The sequence below is a fragment of the Cynocephalus volans genome, chromosome 10, assembly GCF_027409185.1.
Source record: "Cynocephalus volans isolate mCynVol1 chromosome 10, mCynVol1.pri, whole genome shotgun sequence".
Taxonomy (NCBI): Eukaryota; Metazoa; Chordata; class Mammalia; order Dermoptera; family Cynocephalidae; genus Cynocephalus; species Cynocephalus volans.
Genome location: NC_084469.1, coordinates 119,584,854 through 119,600,507, shown reverse-complemented (window position 1 = coordinate 119,600,507; position 15,654 = coordinate 119,584,854). Strand labels below are relative to the sequence as shown.

Sequence of the window (15,654 nt, the reverse complement as noted above, 5' to 3'; positions counted from 1 at the left end):
TCCCTCACTGCGGGTGAAGACAGATTCTCAGAATTCTCCAGGAAAGTGAGCCTTTATTTCAAACAGAGACTTTGAAGTTGGGAGAATAAAAGTGGCCCCAGCTGCTCCCCAGAGCGGACAGGCAGAAGGAAGGGATAGCTGCAGGAAGGGCAGTCCCCAGCCAGGGTCACGTCCACGAGTTCCCCGCCCCAGGTGCTCCTTTTCCTGTCTGCCTCTTCATTTTATTTTCTCTGCTGTTTCTTTTTCTCTCTCTCTCCTTTTTTCCTTCTCACTCTTCTTTCTCTCCTCCCTCCTACTTTCTCCCTCCTAAATGAAGCCAAAGTTGTACTCTTTTAAATTCTTTGCTGTATTTGTTGGATACCATTTTATACTCAAGTCCTTATATCTTTGAGGTAGATAAGTGGGTGCTACATATTCTTTCAACTTACAGGGAAAATAAAGGCCCACTGCCTTTGTTTCTGTTTTCTTGTGTGTGGGTTGTGATCAGTTTAATATCTGTAAGAGACTCTTGGCAGCAAATTGTCATTCACTCCTGCAGGAAATGATCAGGCCCTTCTCTCGGCTTGCTTCTGAGGCCGGGAGGAGAATAAAAAACAAAGGCCTTTGTGTTTCTCTCTCCCTCTTTCTGCAGTCAGCGGGGGCCAGAGTGGATGTGGGATTCCTTCCAAACACGCATGCATGCACACGCACGTGTACGCACACATGCACAAACACGCCCACCCACTCACAGGCACACACACAGCTCTGGGAAGGAATTTGAGAGCTGTGCTTTTGGCACTAAAGTTGCCTCCCACCCTAGACAGAGACCCTTCAATGGAGAGGGACAAAGACTCAGAGAAGGAGGTGGAGACGAGACCTAACGAGAGGATGGCAGAGTCCCAGAGGAAAAGAGAGAGTGATTAGTGGGGCAGGTACCTAGCAAGGAGGACAGTGCCCACACAAGTGAAGATGGGACACTCAGGGAGAGAAGAAGGCAGGCACCCTGAGAGTGAGGGTCAGTGATGGGCAGCAGAACCCTGAAGAGTAAGGGAGAGAGGGGCAGAGAGCAGGTGAAAGGAGTTAGAGGCACAGACAGGGGAGGTGGGGACAGAGAATGGGACGGAGAAAGGAGAAAACAGGAATGGCCCCTCCCAGAAGAAGCCACAGGAAAAAGGGTGTGAATCAGCAGTGGCTCTGAGTGTGTCCCCCTTGGTACAGCCACAGGGCAGCTCACTGAGCAGGGCCTGACCCTCCTTCCTGGGGTGCCGATGGAGAATGGCTGGAGCTCCTCAGTGTGTGGCGGCCACAGCGTTTCCCAAAAAGTTTTCCATGGAACTTATTGGGAGGCTGGGAGTCACTGGACTAAACAAAGTTAAACAGGTTTCTTAACTGTGGTACTTGTCCGAGGCTTTAACGTTTGCATGTGTGGGTTATGGATCACCATTGTCGCCGGGTCTGCGTGAAGCTGACCAGACGTATTTCTCCTCTGTGTGGTAGGTCCACTCGTGCCTGCTGAGTGTGCGGGCTGGCAAAGACGGCTGGTTTCAGCTCTACAGCCCTGGAGGGGTGGCCTGTGATGATGACGGGGAGCTGTTTGCCAGCATGGTACGTGGGCCCCCTCTACCAGGAGTTACTGGTGGGCACTGGGTTTGGTGCACCTGACTAGTGAAATAGCTGCCCCAAGTCCACTGTGGCCTACCTGGGGACTTCCAGGCTAAGATGGTGCTGGTCATGAGGTGATGGTGACGATGACCACATTGTCATTCCTTTCTTACCTGAGCAGGCTTCCAGCCAAGAGCTCAGCATTCTGTTGTCACTCAGCCTCACATGGCTCTGGGACAAGGGGACGCATACTGTTACCCCATGCCACAGACAAGGCAGCCAAAGAACTGAGCGTAAAGTGCCCAGGATCACACAGTTCACTGTCGTGGTACTGTGTGCTCCCCACACACCAGGGATTCTAGAAGGCACTGCAAATCCACTAGCTCATTTATCCTTACAGTGAGGCGCCATGGTCAGGGTTATCATCCCTGCCTTAGATGAAGGGTCCCAGGTCACCAGACCAATAACTGCATTCCTGGTGACATCCAGTACCTTTTGTATGCAGGACACTGTCAGGCAATTCACCTGCACTTATCTCTTCATCTTCATGGCACCCCTGTCACTTAATTACACCTGTGCTGAGACAGAGGCCCATAGAGGTTCAGTGACTTGCCTGAGATCACACAGGCCTTCTGTTTCGAGGCCCTTCCTTAGCCAGGCCACACTGTCCTGAAGTGGCCCTTCCTCCAATAGTAAAGGGACACAGACTCCTCTTCCCCCAGGGCAGCTGCTCCACCCAAGTGGCCAGCGACCTCAGCTATTCCGCTTGCTAACAAAGCCCACTGCATTCACCCCTTGCTCGCGCTCCCACGCTTATGTAACACAAGAAAGCATGGTGTCCGCCAAACCCAGGCTCTGATCGCCACCCAGCTACATGCCAACTTGTTGGCCTTGGGCTGGTGACTGGCCTCTGTGAGCTTCATTTCCTCAACTGTGAAACAGGGAGCGCAGCACCGGCCTCTGGACATCGCCATAGTGATTGCATGCAACAGTAGATGCAAGGTGCCCAGCCGGCCACACAGCCAGTGCTCAGAAATGACAGCTGTGGTTATTGTCATCTCTGTCAGGTGGCAGGTTCGCGGTGACAGGTCATAACCTCTCTGCAGTGAACTTAGCAGACATGTCTGTGCTTCCTCAGGAACCACTCTCGAAAAGGGCTTATTTTTAGGCCCTTTTCCGTGCGCGCCCTGCCCCATTCCTTGCCTGCTGCCCCTTTCTGAATTCTCTGTGCAGCCTTGAACCATGCCCGCCCCTGCCTGCCAGCACCCCCCCTCTAGTACTCGTGATAGTCTCTCGAGGGTGCTCCTCTGATGTCACAGCTTCACCATGGCAATGCACTGTGGTCTCCATGTGGGGATTCGGTGCGAGAGAGAACTCAGGGAGCTGGCTGCTTCCCAGCCTGAGAGATTCCATTTGTACGCCAGAGTTGTTAATGATGGAGCAGAAAAAGCGTACAGGGGAAGGAAGCAGACAGCCCCTGGGGTGGAATGTGTCGTTTCCATGGAGACACACGGGCAGGAGTGGTCCTCTGGATTAGGCGGCCATTTCAACCGTGGAAGGACATTTGCTATTATGTGAAGTTGGGAGGAAAGGCGGGGGATGTTTGGGCCTCCCCCAGCTCTGTTGGTTGGGGACCCCTGCCCTTGTGTCCTCTCTCCCCCCCATACACCAGAAGGAGGGACTGCCCAACATGTAACCCAGGATGGAGCAGGATTTGCCAGTTCTTGAGTTTCTGGGGTAGGCGATCTCCCAAAACACACTTCTGAGCTCACAGAGGGCTTGGGCAGGTGGTCCCCAGTGCCACATGCATGAGGGCTGGACTTGTACACCCCCGAAGCGAGGGCTGCCCAGAAATTTCTGCCTGGTTCCAGTGGTGCTAGGAATTCAGAGGACCAAATGTCAGCAGACTCTCAAGGGGAGCCAGGGAGGGGCCTTTTTCTTTTTATTGTGGTAAAGTATACATAGCATAAAAGTTACTGTTTTAACCATTTTTATGCATACAGTTCAGTGGCATTAAGTACATTCTCTTTGTTGTGCAGCCATCACTACCCTCCATCTCTAGAACTTTCTCAATATCTCAGACTTCAACTCAGTCCCCATTAAACAACTCCCCGTGCCCCCTGCCCTCAGCTTGTGGCCACTGTTTTACTTTCTGTCTCTATGCATTTGCCTGTTCTAGGTATCTCGTGTAAGTGGAGTCATGTAATATCTTTTTTTGTGACTGGCTTCTTTCACGTAGCACAGTGTCCCCAAGGCTTGTCCATCCTGGGAAGGGTCAGGGAGGGGTGTCCTGCATTGGCATAGGAGTCTGGCAGTCACTGAAGATCCAGGTATTCAGACCGGGCGTGAGTCAGGTCTGTGAAATGTCTCCTGGTTTTGTGCTCCTCCCAGCACATGGGAGGCTGGCATGGAGGGCCACAGCCCCATAGCAGTCCCCATAGCAGTCCCCATCCCTTCACTTGGTCCTTCTTCCTCACAGGTGCACATCCTCATGGGCTCCTGTTACAAGACCAAAAAGTTCCTGCTCTCCCTGGCCGAAAACAAGCTGGGCCCCTGCATGCTCCTGGCGCTGAGGGGCAACCAGACCATGGTGGAGGTAAGGGGGGTCTGAGCCCCCGGCAAGGCTGCGGTGCCCTGTCCTGGGTCTAATTGACTGAGAGCCTCCTGGGAGCAAGGCAGTTGCAGCCCAGCCCTCCTGGGCTCAGCAGGAGCCACAGGACTTTGCCAAACAGTTCATTCATTTCAGTTGTGGCCCAGCATGTTGGTTAGAGACACCAAGGAGGTTTGTGTTCTGTTTGTCTATTGCTGCCTAACAAACTACCCCAAGTGGAGACTTTACAATAAAACTCATTTGTTTTGCTCATGGATCTTGGGGTGACATGGCTCAGCTACGAAGTTCTCACTCATGGTCTGGTGGTTGCAGTCAGATGGGGCTGGACTGGTCATCTCCAGGGCATCCTGCCTTGGCCTGAGAGGACTCCAACAGTGACAGCTGGGGTCGCTGGGACTCCCCAGCCTCTCTCTCCCTCTGTGGCCCCACCATGGCCAGCCCACTTGCCAGAGAGCACACACCCCAAGTCCCCCATGTCACCTCTTGCCTGGTGAGTCAAGGGCATGGAAATTAGACCCTCAGCAGGAAGAGAGTTGAAGAATTTCAAGGCGTGTTTTCAAGCCACCAGAGCTTTCTGTGGCAGTGAGAGTTACGGTGATTTGAGCACGAGGAGGAATTAGGAAGGCAGGAACAGAGCTTTCCAGGTCGCGGGGACAGCCTGTGCCGAGGCCCTGTGGCAGGAAGAGGGTTGTTGGAGGCCAGGGTGGCTGGAACACAGTGAGTCCAGGGGTGAGAGGTCTGGGATGCACTGGACATGTGTGAAGAGCCTACTAGTTGCCCTAAGGTGCTGGTGAGGAGTGGGATTTAGGCTCGAGTGCCCTGTGACAGGAGACTTGGCGGGGGGGAGGCTTGAGCAGGGACGCAGGAGGCAGGTGAGAGGTGACACACAGGCTTGGAACAGGTGGGCTCTCCTTGGCGAGTGAGAAGTCATTAGAAAGCCGGTCTTGGAGGCAGGGCTGTCCTGTGTGTTGCCCCCCAGGCAGGAGGGCAGTGTGCTGCAGAGGGGCCCTAGGGCTCTAGTTCAGTCCGTGAGCTTCTCTTGAGCCCTTGCACTGTGCCAGGCACGGGGGAAGAACCAGGGGTGGAAGGAGGTGTCTTGTCTCCTGGGCTGTCTGTCAGCCCTCGGGGGGCTGGTGTACCTCGTTCCTGCATGCAGGTAGCAAGGGCCTGCTCTGCACCTGGCCACCTTGCGCTAGTGTCCCTAATGCATGGGTAGGAAGCTGCTCAGTGTCACACAGCCAGGAGTGCCGACAGGGGAGGGCAGCATTGCTGGTTTCCAAAATGAGACCCTTGGGGTGCCCAGAGTATGCTTAGTTCAAGTCCAGACTCCCTTTCCAGGGCTCATGGGGGGCTGTCACAATGGGCTGTGGGTTCCGTCCTCTGTACCCTCAAGGAGCACCTTAGCGCAGGGACGCAGGCCAGGCCCGTAACGCACCTCTGTGGTTCTGGGCAGATCCTGTGCTTGATGCTGGAATACAACATCATCGACAACAACGACACCCAACTGCAGATCATCTCAACGCTGGAGAGCACGGATGTGGGGAAGCGCATGTATGAGCAGCTGTGCGACCGGCAGCGGGAGCTGAAGGAGCTGGTGAGTCTGCAGCCGGTGCCGACCACTCCCAGAGGCTTCTGGGCCAGGCGGCCCAGAGCCAACAGCCGGGGGGAGATGGGGCCAAGCCCAGGAGCTACGACTTACACCTGCAGAGGCCTCTGTCTCCTAGAATCCTCCTCCAAACCCAAGGGGGTCAGGATTATCACCTGCCACTTTACAGGTGATCAAAGAGAGACACAGAGAGGTAACACAACTGGCCCAAAGTCACACAGCTCATAATGGGTCCTGACCAGGACTGGATCCCAGTCCTGTCCTCCCTCCTCCATGTCACTTAGACCTTTCCATTTCAGCACACAGGGGCCTGACTTCCAAATGCCAGCACCCCACCTCTTTGCCAAAGGCCCTTATTTGTCTTTGTGCATACACGCACACACATGCATGCACAGCAGGACAGAAGTGCTGGGGAATTCACACAGCCCTCCACTGATAACTCCTGAGTCACCCCAGCTCCCTCACCCCTCAGGCAGCACATCTCTGAGACATGGCTCTTTCACCACTTCCCAGAGTCCCCCAGTGGGATTTGGTGCCAGTTGCTCCCAATGATAGCTGGATTGATAACCCCCCTTCCATTAGGGGCGTCCACAGTCTCACTTCCGCACTCCCCTACTGGCATTAGGATCACCTGTCTAATAAACTGCCTGTGCTCACACCTTGTCTCAGGGTCTGCCTCTGAGACCAGGACCACCACACTGCCTCTCACCACCAAGAAAACAATGGTGGTTCCACTAGTCCTGTTAGCAGAGGTGGAGGTGCTGCGTGGAAACAGGAAAGAACAGTCATAACCATTCTGGTTTCTGTTGCAGCAAAGGAAAGGCGGGCCCACCAGGCTAACACTGCCCTCCAAGTCCACGGTGAGTTGGTTTGGTTCTCTGTGCGGGGCCTGGTGGAGGGACGGTGGGCTGCTAGGGAATGGCAGGTGGTGTCTGCTGCTGAGATGGAGGGATGGGAGAGGGTAGCAAGGACCCCCTCACACTTGACAGGTCAGCTCTTCCAGGAGGAAACTGGGTTGCAGGGAGAGAAATGAAAACCAAGGAGAGAACTAAAACATTATAAGGTCATTGGTGATATTAATGTCAATATGTTACCAGTAATTGTTAATAATAATGGTCATAATAGCTATAGACATGATCATTCATGTGCCGTGCCAGATACTGTACTACTAGTTTATTTTCACAACCCTATGAGATCCGTGCACCTCAGCACTCCCATCTTATGAGGTCTGCAGGGATTGTATTTCCTTTTATTGTGCTGCCCCACTGTCTTTGATGCGTGGTGTCTGCCTCATGGACCAAGAAGGCTGCTCAGCCTCCAGCCATCTTGTCTCCATTCCAGCCAGCTGGAAGGAGGAAGAGGCAGAGAACATGCCCCTTCCCTGTAAGAGCCTCCATGGAAGTTCCTCTCGAATGTCCACTTACCCTGCATTGTGCACATCTAGCGCGGGCCACACTTAACTGCAAGGGAGGCTGGGAAGTCAGCCTTGCCTCAAGGCCTCCAGGGGGCAGCTAACGCTCCAGGAGACCAGGAGGCAGAATGGACATTGCCCTCAGCCACCTCACAGTCTAGCACTCGGGCGTGGGTCAATCTCTTCAGGCACTGGAGTTGAGGGTGGCCTCGGTGTTTGCATGTGGGAAATGGGCTGGAGCTGCTGTCTGGGAGAGTGAGACAGACACGCCCGGGGAGGGACATGGCCTCGGAACACCCCTGCTGGTGACTCAGGTGTGAGTCAGTGCTGAAGGCTTTCTCCTCCACCCACAGCTGCCAGAGGCAGCCCCTCCCTCCCTGCCATTCCCCCTGGCCCAACCCACCAGTGGGTCACCTCGGCTCCTGGGATCTGCAGTCCCCTGGAATAGCTCTCTGTAGGGAGAGGGAAAGGAGGTGGGAGAGGAGTTAGGAGGGCTCAGGGTCTCAGGAGCTCTCAGAAGCCTCAGGACACCCTGAGACCCCTGCGTCTCTTTGCAGGACGCTGACTTGGCCCGCCTGCTCAGCTCTGGCTCCTTCGGAAACCTGGAGAACCTCAGTTTGGCCTTCACCAATGTAACCAGTGCCTGCGCCGAGCACCTCATCAAACTGCCTTCTCTCAAGCAGCTGAACCTGTGGTCCACGCAGGCATGTCCTGCCGCCCGCCCCACCGCTGCCCTGCCCGCCCTCCTCCCCGCCCCTCACCCTCCTCCACGTCCCCCACCCTCCTCCACGTCCTCCTGCACTTTCACCCTCCTCCCTGCCCCTCACCCTCCTCCCTGCCCCTCACCCTCCTCCCCACCCCTCACCCTCTTCCCCACACCCTCCCCTCCTACACATCCCCCTGCACTTTCACCTTCCTCCCTGCCCCTCGCCCCCTCCCTGTACCCTCCCCTGCTCCCTGCACCCTCCGCTCCTCCCTGCCCCTCACTCTCCTCCCTACACCCTTCTCCCTGCCCCTTACCCTCCTCCCTGCACCCTCTGCTCCTCCCTGCCCCTCACTCTCCTCCCTACACCCTCCTCCCTGCCCCTTACCCTCTTCCCTGCCCCTTACCCTCCTCCCTGCACCCTCCCCTCCTCCCCGCCCCTCACTCTCCTCCCTGTACTGTCACCCTCCTCCCTGCCCCTTGCCCCTGCACCCCTTTACCATATGTGGCCTTGCTGCACAGAGCCCCTGGGGCCCAGCCACCTGATTACCACACCACGCCTTGAGCTCAGCACCCACCCCACCTCCCCAGGTCAGAGGAGGTCGGGGACCTCATGAAGCCCGATGGCACATCTCACAGTGAGAAATGCTGAGCCCCATGGCAGGGACATGTCCAGCCTGTGAGAGGCAGAGCTGAGAGGTGAAGCGGGTCCCACTGGTGTGCCAGGGAGTGTGCCGTGGCTTGTGGGTCTTTTTGTGGTGGCAACAACCACCACAAAAAGGCCAGTGCCCGCTGAGCCCCAGCTCCTGGTCGATTGAGCTGTACCGTGCACGGATCAGCTCATGTGGTCTTCACTCCCTGCCTGGGCAGTGTAGCCTCCGCCTGTACCCTCCCTTTACAAGAGAGAAACTGGGACGTTCCCAGCAAGATAAATGCTCAAAGCCTTCCTTGACAAATGGCAAAACAAGGGAGGGGCCTTGCCTGGACCACATCCCACTGCCAGGAGCAGGATTCAAACCCAGGTCAAGAGAAGCATTTGATTCTTTGTAGGAAGTGAGAGCAGCCCAAACCCCAAGGCTTGGAGGGCCATGGGCCTCAGAGCCTGGCTCTGTCCCCATCCCCCTCCTCCACCTCTGCCCCAGCCTTGGGGCCATTTCCCGGGGGTGGCTTGGAGAGGGCTGAGAGTCTCTGTTCCCCATAGTTTGGAGACGCCGGCCTGCGGCTCCTGTCAGAACACCTCACCATGCTCCAGGTGCTGAACCTGTGCGAGACCCCAGTCACTGACGCTGGCCTGCTGGCCCTCAGCTGTGAGTACCCAGGGGGCTGCTGGGGGAGGGGTTGCTTCATTCCTTCCTTCCTTCTGCAAACCTGGCCAACTTTGTACCAGGCACTATACTGTGTGCTGGGACAGAGACTTGTCCATTCACTAAGCAAGTGTTCACTGCACACCTACTGTGTACCAGGCACTGTTCTAGGTGCTGGGAACAAAGCAGTGGGGGTAGTATATCCCTGCCCTCATGGAACTTGTGTTCTAGAGGAAAAAGAAAACAGTAAGGCCAGCCCACAGCCTCCAACACTCACAGTCCACTGAGGGACCAAGGAGGAAAGTTCCCTAGGACATTGCTGCTGTGGTCCTCCAACCAGCAACAGCACTTGGGAGCTGGTCAGAAATGCAGATTCTTGGGCCCCACTCAGCCCTCCTGACCCAGAAACTGCATTTTAACCACATGCCTGGGTGATTCCTAAGCCGTTTAAAGCTGGGGAAGCATTGCTGTAACAGAAGGAGCCACAAAATATTCAAAGACCCTAGAAATGCTGATTCCTGTGCCACAATCCTAACCTACTGAATGATAATCTCGGGGCTGTTGCACCTGGGACTGCATATGACCAGCTTTCCCGTATTCAGATCCATTGGTTTAGACATCAAGATACATACATGGGTCTTGGCCATGGGGGGCACTCTGGGCAGTGGCCATGATTCCTGCAAGGTCACGGCAAATTCTGGAGATGGGGGGTGGGTGACTGGGGTAATGGAAGGCAGAGGGGGTGAGTCTTGGAGCCAGTTTCCTGCACATGTGCCCCCTGGACACTTTCATTGGAGCCACCTAGTGCCAGGAGAAGGTAACCTGATGAACAGTGCAGACTCCTGGGCCCTGCTCCAGCCCCCTCACTCAGCATCTCTAGGAGTGGGCAAGAGCATCTGCATCTTTAACATGCTCCCCGCGTGATTCTGACACAAGCCAAGGTCTGAGGCTTGCTGTGAAGCCCAGCCTGAGTCTGCAACTCCTGGGGCAGCTTCCAGGTGCACTTGGGGAATGGCTAGGCTGGCCCATCTGGGCTGGTCTCGGGTATGATGGGGTAAGCTCTGGGGACAACTAGTCCGGGCAGTGAAGGTGCATGACAGTGGGACCAGAAGGGAGGGAGGCTTAGAGGATGAGAAGAGAATGAAGACACAATTCGGACCAGCACATGCCTGAAGTAGACTTTCCGTATCTAGTGGGCCACCCTGGCTGTGCCTGTGGAATTCCACCTCCCCCAGCCCATCTCCTAATGAGGGGCTTGGCAGCTACAGTCAGTCCCCCAGCTTGACGATCCCAGATCTGCAGCTTCCTCTTGCGGGGTCTCACTGATCTAATGACTGTGTCTGTCTGTCTTCATGCAGCCATGAAGAGTCTCTGCAGTTTAAACATGAACAGTACCAAGCTCTCGGCTGACACCTACGAAGATCTGAAGGTAATTCATTCATTCATTTCTTTCTTCCTTCCTTCTTTCCTTCCTTCATGCATCCAGCCAGCACCTAGATATTTGTGCTTTGCCCTCCTGGAGCTCATTCTCCAGCGAAAGAGAGACTATTACACCAGCAGATAAGTAGATAAAAATAGTGGCAGGTTGAAAGGAGTGATGAAGGGAGACCGGCAGGGAATTAGTTGATTGGAACTAAGGAGGGCCTGTTCAGGATGATCAGGGACAGACCCTTTAAACAAGAGGCCACTAAGCTGAGATCCAAAGGATAAGAAGCCGGGGATGCAAAGGGCAAGAGGAAGAGCAGGTGCAAAGGTCCTGGGGCAGAAAAGATGGGCAAGAACTGACTTTGTAACAATTGTAGAGAATGAGACAGAATAGGCTGAGGCCAGGTGGAAAAAGCCTTCACAGGTCATGGAGAGATTTGAATTTCATCCAAGTTCAGTAGAAAGCCTTCAGAGGCTCTAAGCAGGGTAGCGAGTTGTGCTTTTGAAAACTTATTCTGTCTGTTCTTAGAAAATCGGTTGTTCTGAGTGGGAGCAAGAGTAGAAGGAGGGAGGGCATTTTCAGGGCTAGCGCATCACACAGCTGAGGACCTGGACTGGCACCTAGACTAGGCTGGTAAGGTAAAATTGGTGATGGAAAAGGATCTGAGTGGTGGAAGGGGTGGACATTTTGTTTGTAGGGGGAGCCAGGCCTTCAGCGGCTCCTGCCACCCATCCTCCTGGGCCAGTACCAGCTGCTCCAAGAAAGGAAGGGCTGGGCCTGAAGGGGAGAAGGCACAGATGATGTCCATGAGCCACGCTGGCACCTTTGTGCCCAGGAAGTGACTTGGAGGGAATCATTAGCTCTTGGCCAAGGCTCACCTCCAGCCGGGTCTCTGGGCAGCCCCTTCCAGCTCCCACCTCCCACTCAGCCAGGCCAGCTCGCTAGTCAAGACTCCAGATGCTTTGGGATATGCAGTCTGTGCCAGGCCCTTGCCAGGGACGGGAACACCAAGGTCCAGCTGGCATGATCCCTGCCCTAGAAGACACTCAGTCCCAGAAGATTCTAAGGCAGGCACAGGGCTCAGGGGGCAGCAAAGGGGACGGTGAGCAGAGAGCGAGGTCCAAAGGCCTTTTGTGAATAAAAATCACTTTGAGTTGATTTTTTATTTCTACACATTTTTCTTCTACAAGAAAGACGTGGTGCTGGCTTGATGCTGCTGGCCTTTGATCAGCCCCCATGATGAAGGGACGCTGGGGCAGACTGGGGACTGTTGCCATTGGAGGAGGTGGCCTCCACTCAGTGCCAGGCAACAAAGCCACACAGTCACTGCCCACTTGGGCCAGATCTTCCTGTTTTTCAAGAGAACCTGGAAATCTGGATTCTTCTATGCAGCCTCCTAATTTTGAAAGGTTGGCTTAAATATGCTTTACAGCAGTGTAGCAGTAACTGCAGGCCCCCAGCTTGTAACCTCTGCCTAGACACTGGGGAGCCATTGAAGGTTGTTGAGCACAGGAGAATAACAATGAGGAATTGCGTGTGTGTGCGTGTGCACATGCGCGCATGGGGGTGGGTGTACACATGCATGTGTACATGTGTGTGCATGCATTAAAAAATTGTGCTGACGAGCGTACAGGAAAGTTGGGAAGGGGGAAGTAAAGGCGGGAAACCGGTCAGGAGGCAGCTGCCTCTCTGTACAGTGAAGGCTTGTTCAGAAAAAAAGCCAACGTTTATAAAAGAAAGAAGAATGGAAGCACATCTGGGTAACAGAACAGCACTGAGAGATAGCAGCGGGGGGCCTGGGTGCAAGGAGTCCAAGCTGACCCCGGGCACCTGGGCTTACTGTGACCCACTTCATCCACCTCACCCGTTTCTGGTTATGATGAGAGTAGAACTAACAGTAAAAATGAGACTAATTCCCTTTCAACCTCACCCGTTTCTGGTTATGATGAGAGTAGAACTAACAGTAAAAATGAGACTAATTCCCTTTCACAGAGTGCATAACGGTGCTCTGGGCTTTCCATGCATTTGGTGTTTAATCCCCAGCACTGTCCTTTGAGCCAGGGACTGGACTCAGATTCACTCCACACGTGAAGAAACAGGCTCCAAGAGGCTGAGTGATCTGCCCGAGGTTACGCAGTCAGCAAGTGGCAAAGCTGGGTTCAAACCCACCAAGCCAGTGCTCCAAAGCCCAGCTGAGGCAAGGGCATGGAATCCCCGCTGCCTGCTCTCTCTGGGAACAGGGCACAGGAGCACCTGCTGCATGCTGTGCCTGAGGTCACCCAGCCCTCCAAGAGCCCCAGGGAGCTCAGATGGGGAGGGGATGGCCACCTGTGCGGTGGAGCTGGGCACTGCCAGATTCTGGAGGGAGTGGCTCACATGTGACACGGACCCTTCTTGCTGCTCGCAGGCCAAGCTCCCCAACCTGAAGGAGGTGGATGTCCGCTACACGGAAGCCTGGTGAAGCTCCCGGTTCGCGGCAGGAAGACTTTGCAACCGCGATCAGACAACTCTTGACTAATAGTCGTAGAGCAGCCGGTCCTGGGGTCCCACTCAGCGCCCTGGCTGTGAGATAGATGGGGGAGTCTTTCTGGGGGCGGAGGGGGGAGGGGGTGGGGAAGGGGGGTCCACAGCACGCCCAGCCCCCACCTAATTCTTTTAGCTTCATAATTGGAACCTTTGACCTGATCTCAAATGGACTTTGTAGCAACAAGAGGCGCATCAGCGGGTCGGGGAGGGGGTCGGGGGGACTGGGGGTGGGGGGACCCTTCGTGGATTTTCTTTGCCTTTGTGTTTAATGCCGTGTGGGAAAAGTCAACTCCGATGTCACCATCGTGGGCGGACAAAGGATGCTTTCTCCGTAGAGGCTCCTAACTGAGCCTGGAACTCTCCCCGGCCATCGGGACAAGGCCCAGTCATGTCACCACACCCGTCCTGTGCCCTCACCATTGCTATGCAAAGTGATTCTCCTTGTACATAAGATTTAAATAATGCACCTATTTAAGAAATGTTGACAAATTACGGGTCTGGGACCCGCCTCTTATTTATGAAGTCTCCAGCCCCCTCCCGCCCGCCCCGCCCCGGCGTGTAGTACTGTACAAACAACCAGCTGTCGGGTTAGTGGTAGTGTTATTGTTATTTTTTTAAAGGAAACAAACAGTCAAAAAAAAAAAAAAAGGGAGAAAAACAAAAAAGCCTCCTTGGAAAATTGCTCTTTCGTAATGGATTCTGTATGCTGACGCTCTCTCCTCCATCTGTCTGCCCACCCCGCCCACCCGCCACTGTTTCCAAATGTCTCCACCTTCCTGTCGGGATAGGGGTCAGGCTGGGGGCAGGAGGGAGAAAGGGGGTCCCTATATTGTTGTCTCGCTCCTCTGAGGCCCAAGCTCTTTCTCTTGGCTCTTTTACAGATTTGGAAGGGGGGTGCTAACCTGTCCTCCCCATCCATCCCTGGTGGAAGAGCCATTCCCCCCCCCCCCCAGAGCTCCCATCTGTCAGCCTCTGCTGTCCCTGTCCCCAACGGAGGCTATGCGACCTGTGGCCTCCCCCGCCACCGTGCGCTTCCCGCGGTCCCCTCATGCATGCCCACCTCCCTGCATGGTCTCTTGGGAGAGAAGAGAGATGCGTCGCCTCCGCCAGCCTAACTGCCCGCCCACCCCTATAAATGTGACCACTGCGACGAAGACGCTCCTTCTGTCCCACACCTGCTCCGAAGACACACCAACCTCCATTTCTTTTATAAACAGTCGGCTTTTTCTTAACAAGCCCTCACTGTACAGAACACCCCCGTGATGGTCTATTTGGGGTCCCCCTCTCCCCCAGCCCCCTTTTCTGTTGGTTTAGCACAAATACTTCCCCCCCAGCACCTCCAAACCAGTCAATGTAATTGTTTTATATATATTTAATCTTATTCAATGGAAACCATGCTTTTGTCGTTTTATACTTTGCTAGGTAGACTTTATTACCCCCTACTATGCCCTCATTTTTTTAAAAAAGGAAAAAAAAAAAGAAATCGGGTTTCAGTCTTAATTCATTTTACGTGCCAGGTTTTATTTGGTGTGTGTGTGTGAGTGTGTTCTGTGTTTTGTTTTTTGTTGTTGTTGGTTTTTGTTGTTTGGTTTTAGTTCCCGTCCCTCCAGTCCCACACTTTACAGCACTCTGGTGCAGGAAGAAGCAGAGCAAAAAAATAAAAAAATAAAAAAATAAAAAAAAAATATTTAAAAAGAAAAAAAAAAGAAACAAGACATGCCACCTTTCCCCTCGCACTGTTGCTTTTCCTGATGGTTAATACTACTGTCATGTAGCTGTGTACAAAGAGATGTGAAATACTTTCAGGCAAAAATAAACTGTAAGTGACTCATCAAAGTCTGGCCTTTCTGTGTGGCCTGGGGGCCTGAGCGGGGTGGGGTGGGGGTGGGGGCAAGCCCCAGCCCTGTCCTGAGTTCTGGATCTACACGGCACTTCCTGAATGCCAGTGCTTCTCACCCTGGACACTGTTGACCATCAGGGCCAGATAATTCTTTGTTGCAGAGGACTGTCCTGTTCATTCTATGATATTAAACAGCATCCCTGATCTCTACACACTAGTAGCTAGCACGCACACACACACCCTGCTGTGACAATCAAAAATGTCTCCAGACATTGCCAAGTACCCCCTGGGGCACAAAATCACTCCCCACCTCACACCCCTCCCCACGTCCATCCCCTCACCTGCCTGCTGAGGTGATTCCTGAGTTCCTAAGTCTGTTCTCTGCCTCCCCTCAAGCCCCTTGCTCCCCCTACCCTCATTCATCCCACACCATCCAGCTGGCCCTGCTACCTGCCCACCCTTCCCTGGCCAGCCAGCCTCACTTCCGGAGACCTTTGTACATTTCTGGAATGGGCAGGCTCCACCTGGCCCTCATAGGCGAGAACATAAGGGGTGTTAGTGGCTTATCACTAGCCCACCTTGAGGCACACGGGAAAGCAGGCTCTATGGAAAAGGACAGGGGACCCAGGCCTAGCAGAGGCAGCAG

At 54.4% G+C, this 15,654-nt stretch overlaps 1 protein-coding gene across 1 annotated transcript in view; it reads left to right on the top strand.

Annotated features, from left to right (window-relative positions):
* CMIP (c-Maf inducing protein) overlaps window positions 1-13,228 on the top strand; it is a 232,823-nt gene extending 219,595 nt beyond the window's left edge. The window contains exons 14-21 of the mRNA XM_063110618.1: window positions 1,477-1,584; window positions 4,061-4,177; window positions 5,646-5,786; window positions 6,611-6,658; window positions 7,767-7,913; window positions 9,114-9,219; window positions 10,575-10,645; window positions 13,050-13,228. Of these exons, the coding sequence (XP_062966688.1) occupies window positions 1,477-1,584; window positions 4,061-4,177; window positions 5,646-5,786; window positions 6,611-6,658; window positions 7,767-7,913; window positions 9,114-9,219; window positions 10,575-10,645; window positions 13,050-13,103 (792 nt within the window). The 3' untranslated portion in view covers window positions 13,104-13,228. The remainder of the gene's footprint in view (window positions 1-1,476; window positions 1,585-4,060; window positions 4,178-5,645; window positions 5,787-6,610; window positions 6,659-7,766; window positions 7,914-9,113; window positions 9,220-10,574; window positions 10,646-13,049) is intronic.
* The last annotated feature ends 2,426 nt before the right edge of the window (window positions 13,229-15,654 follow it).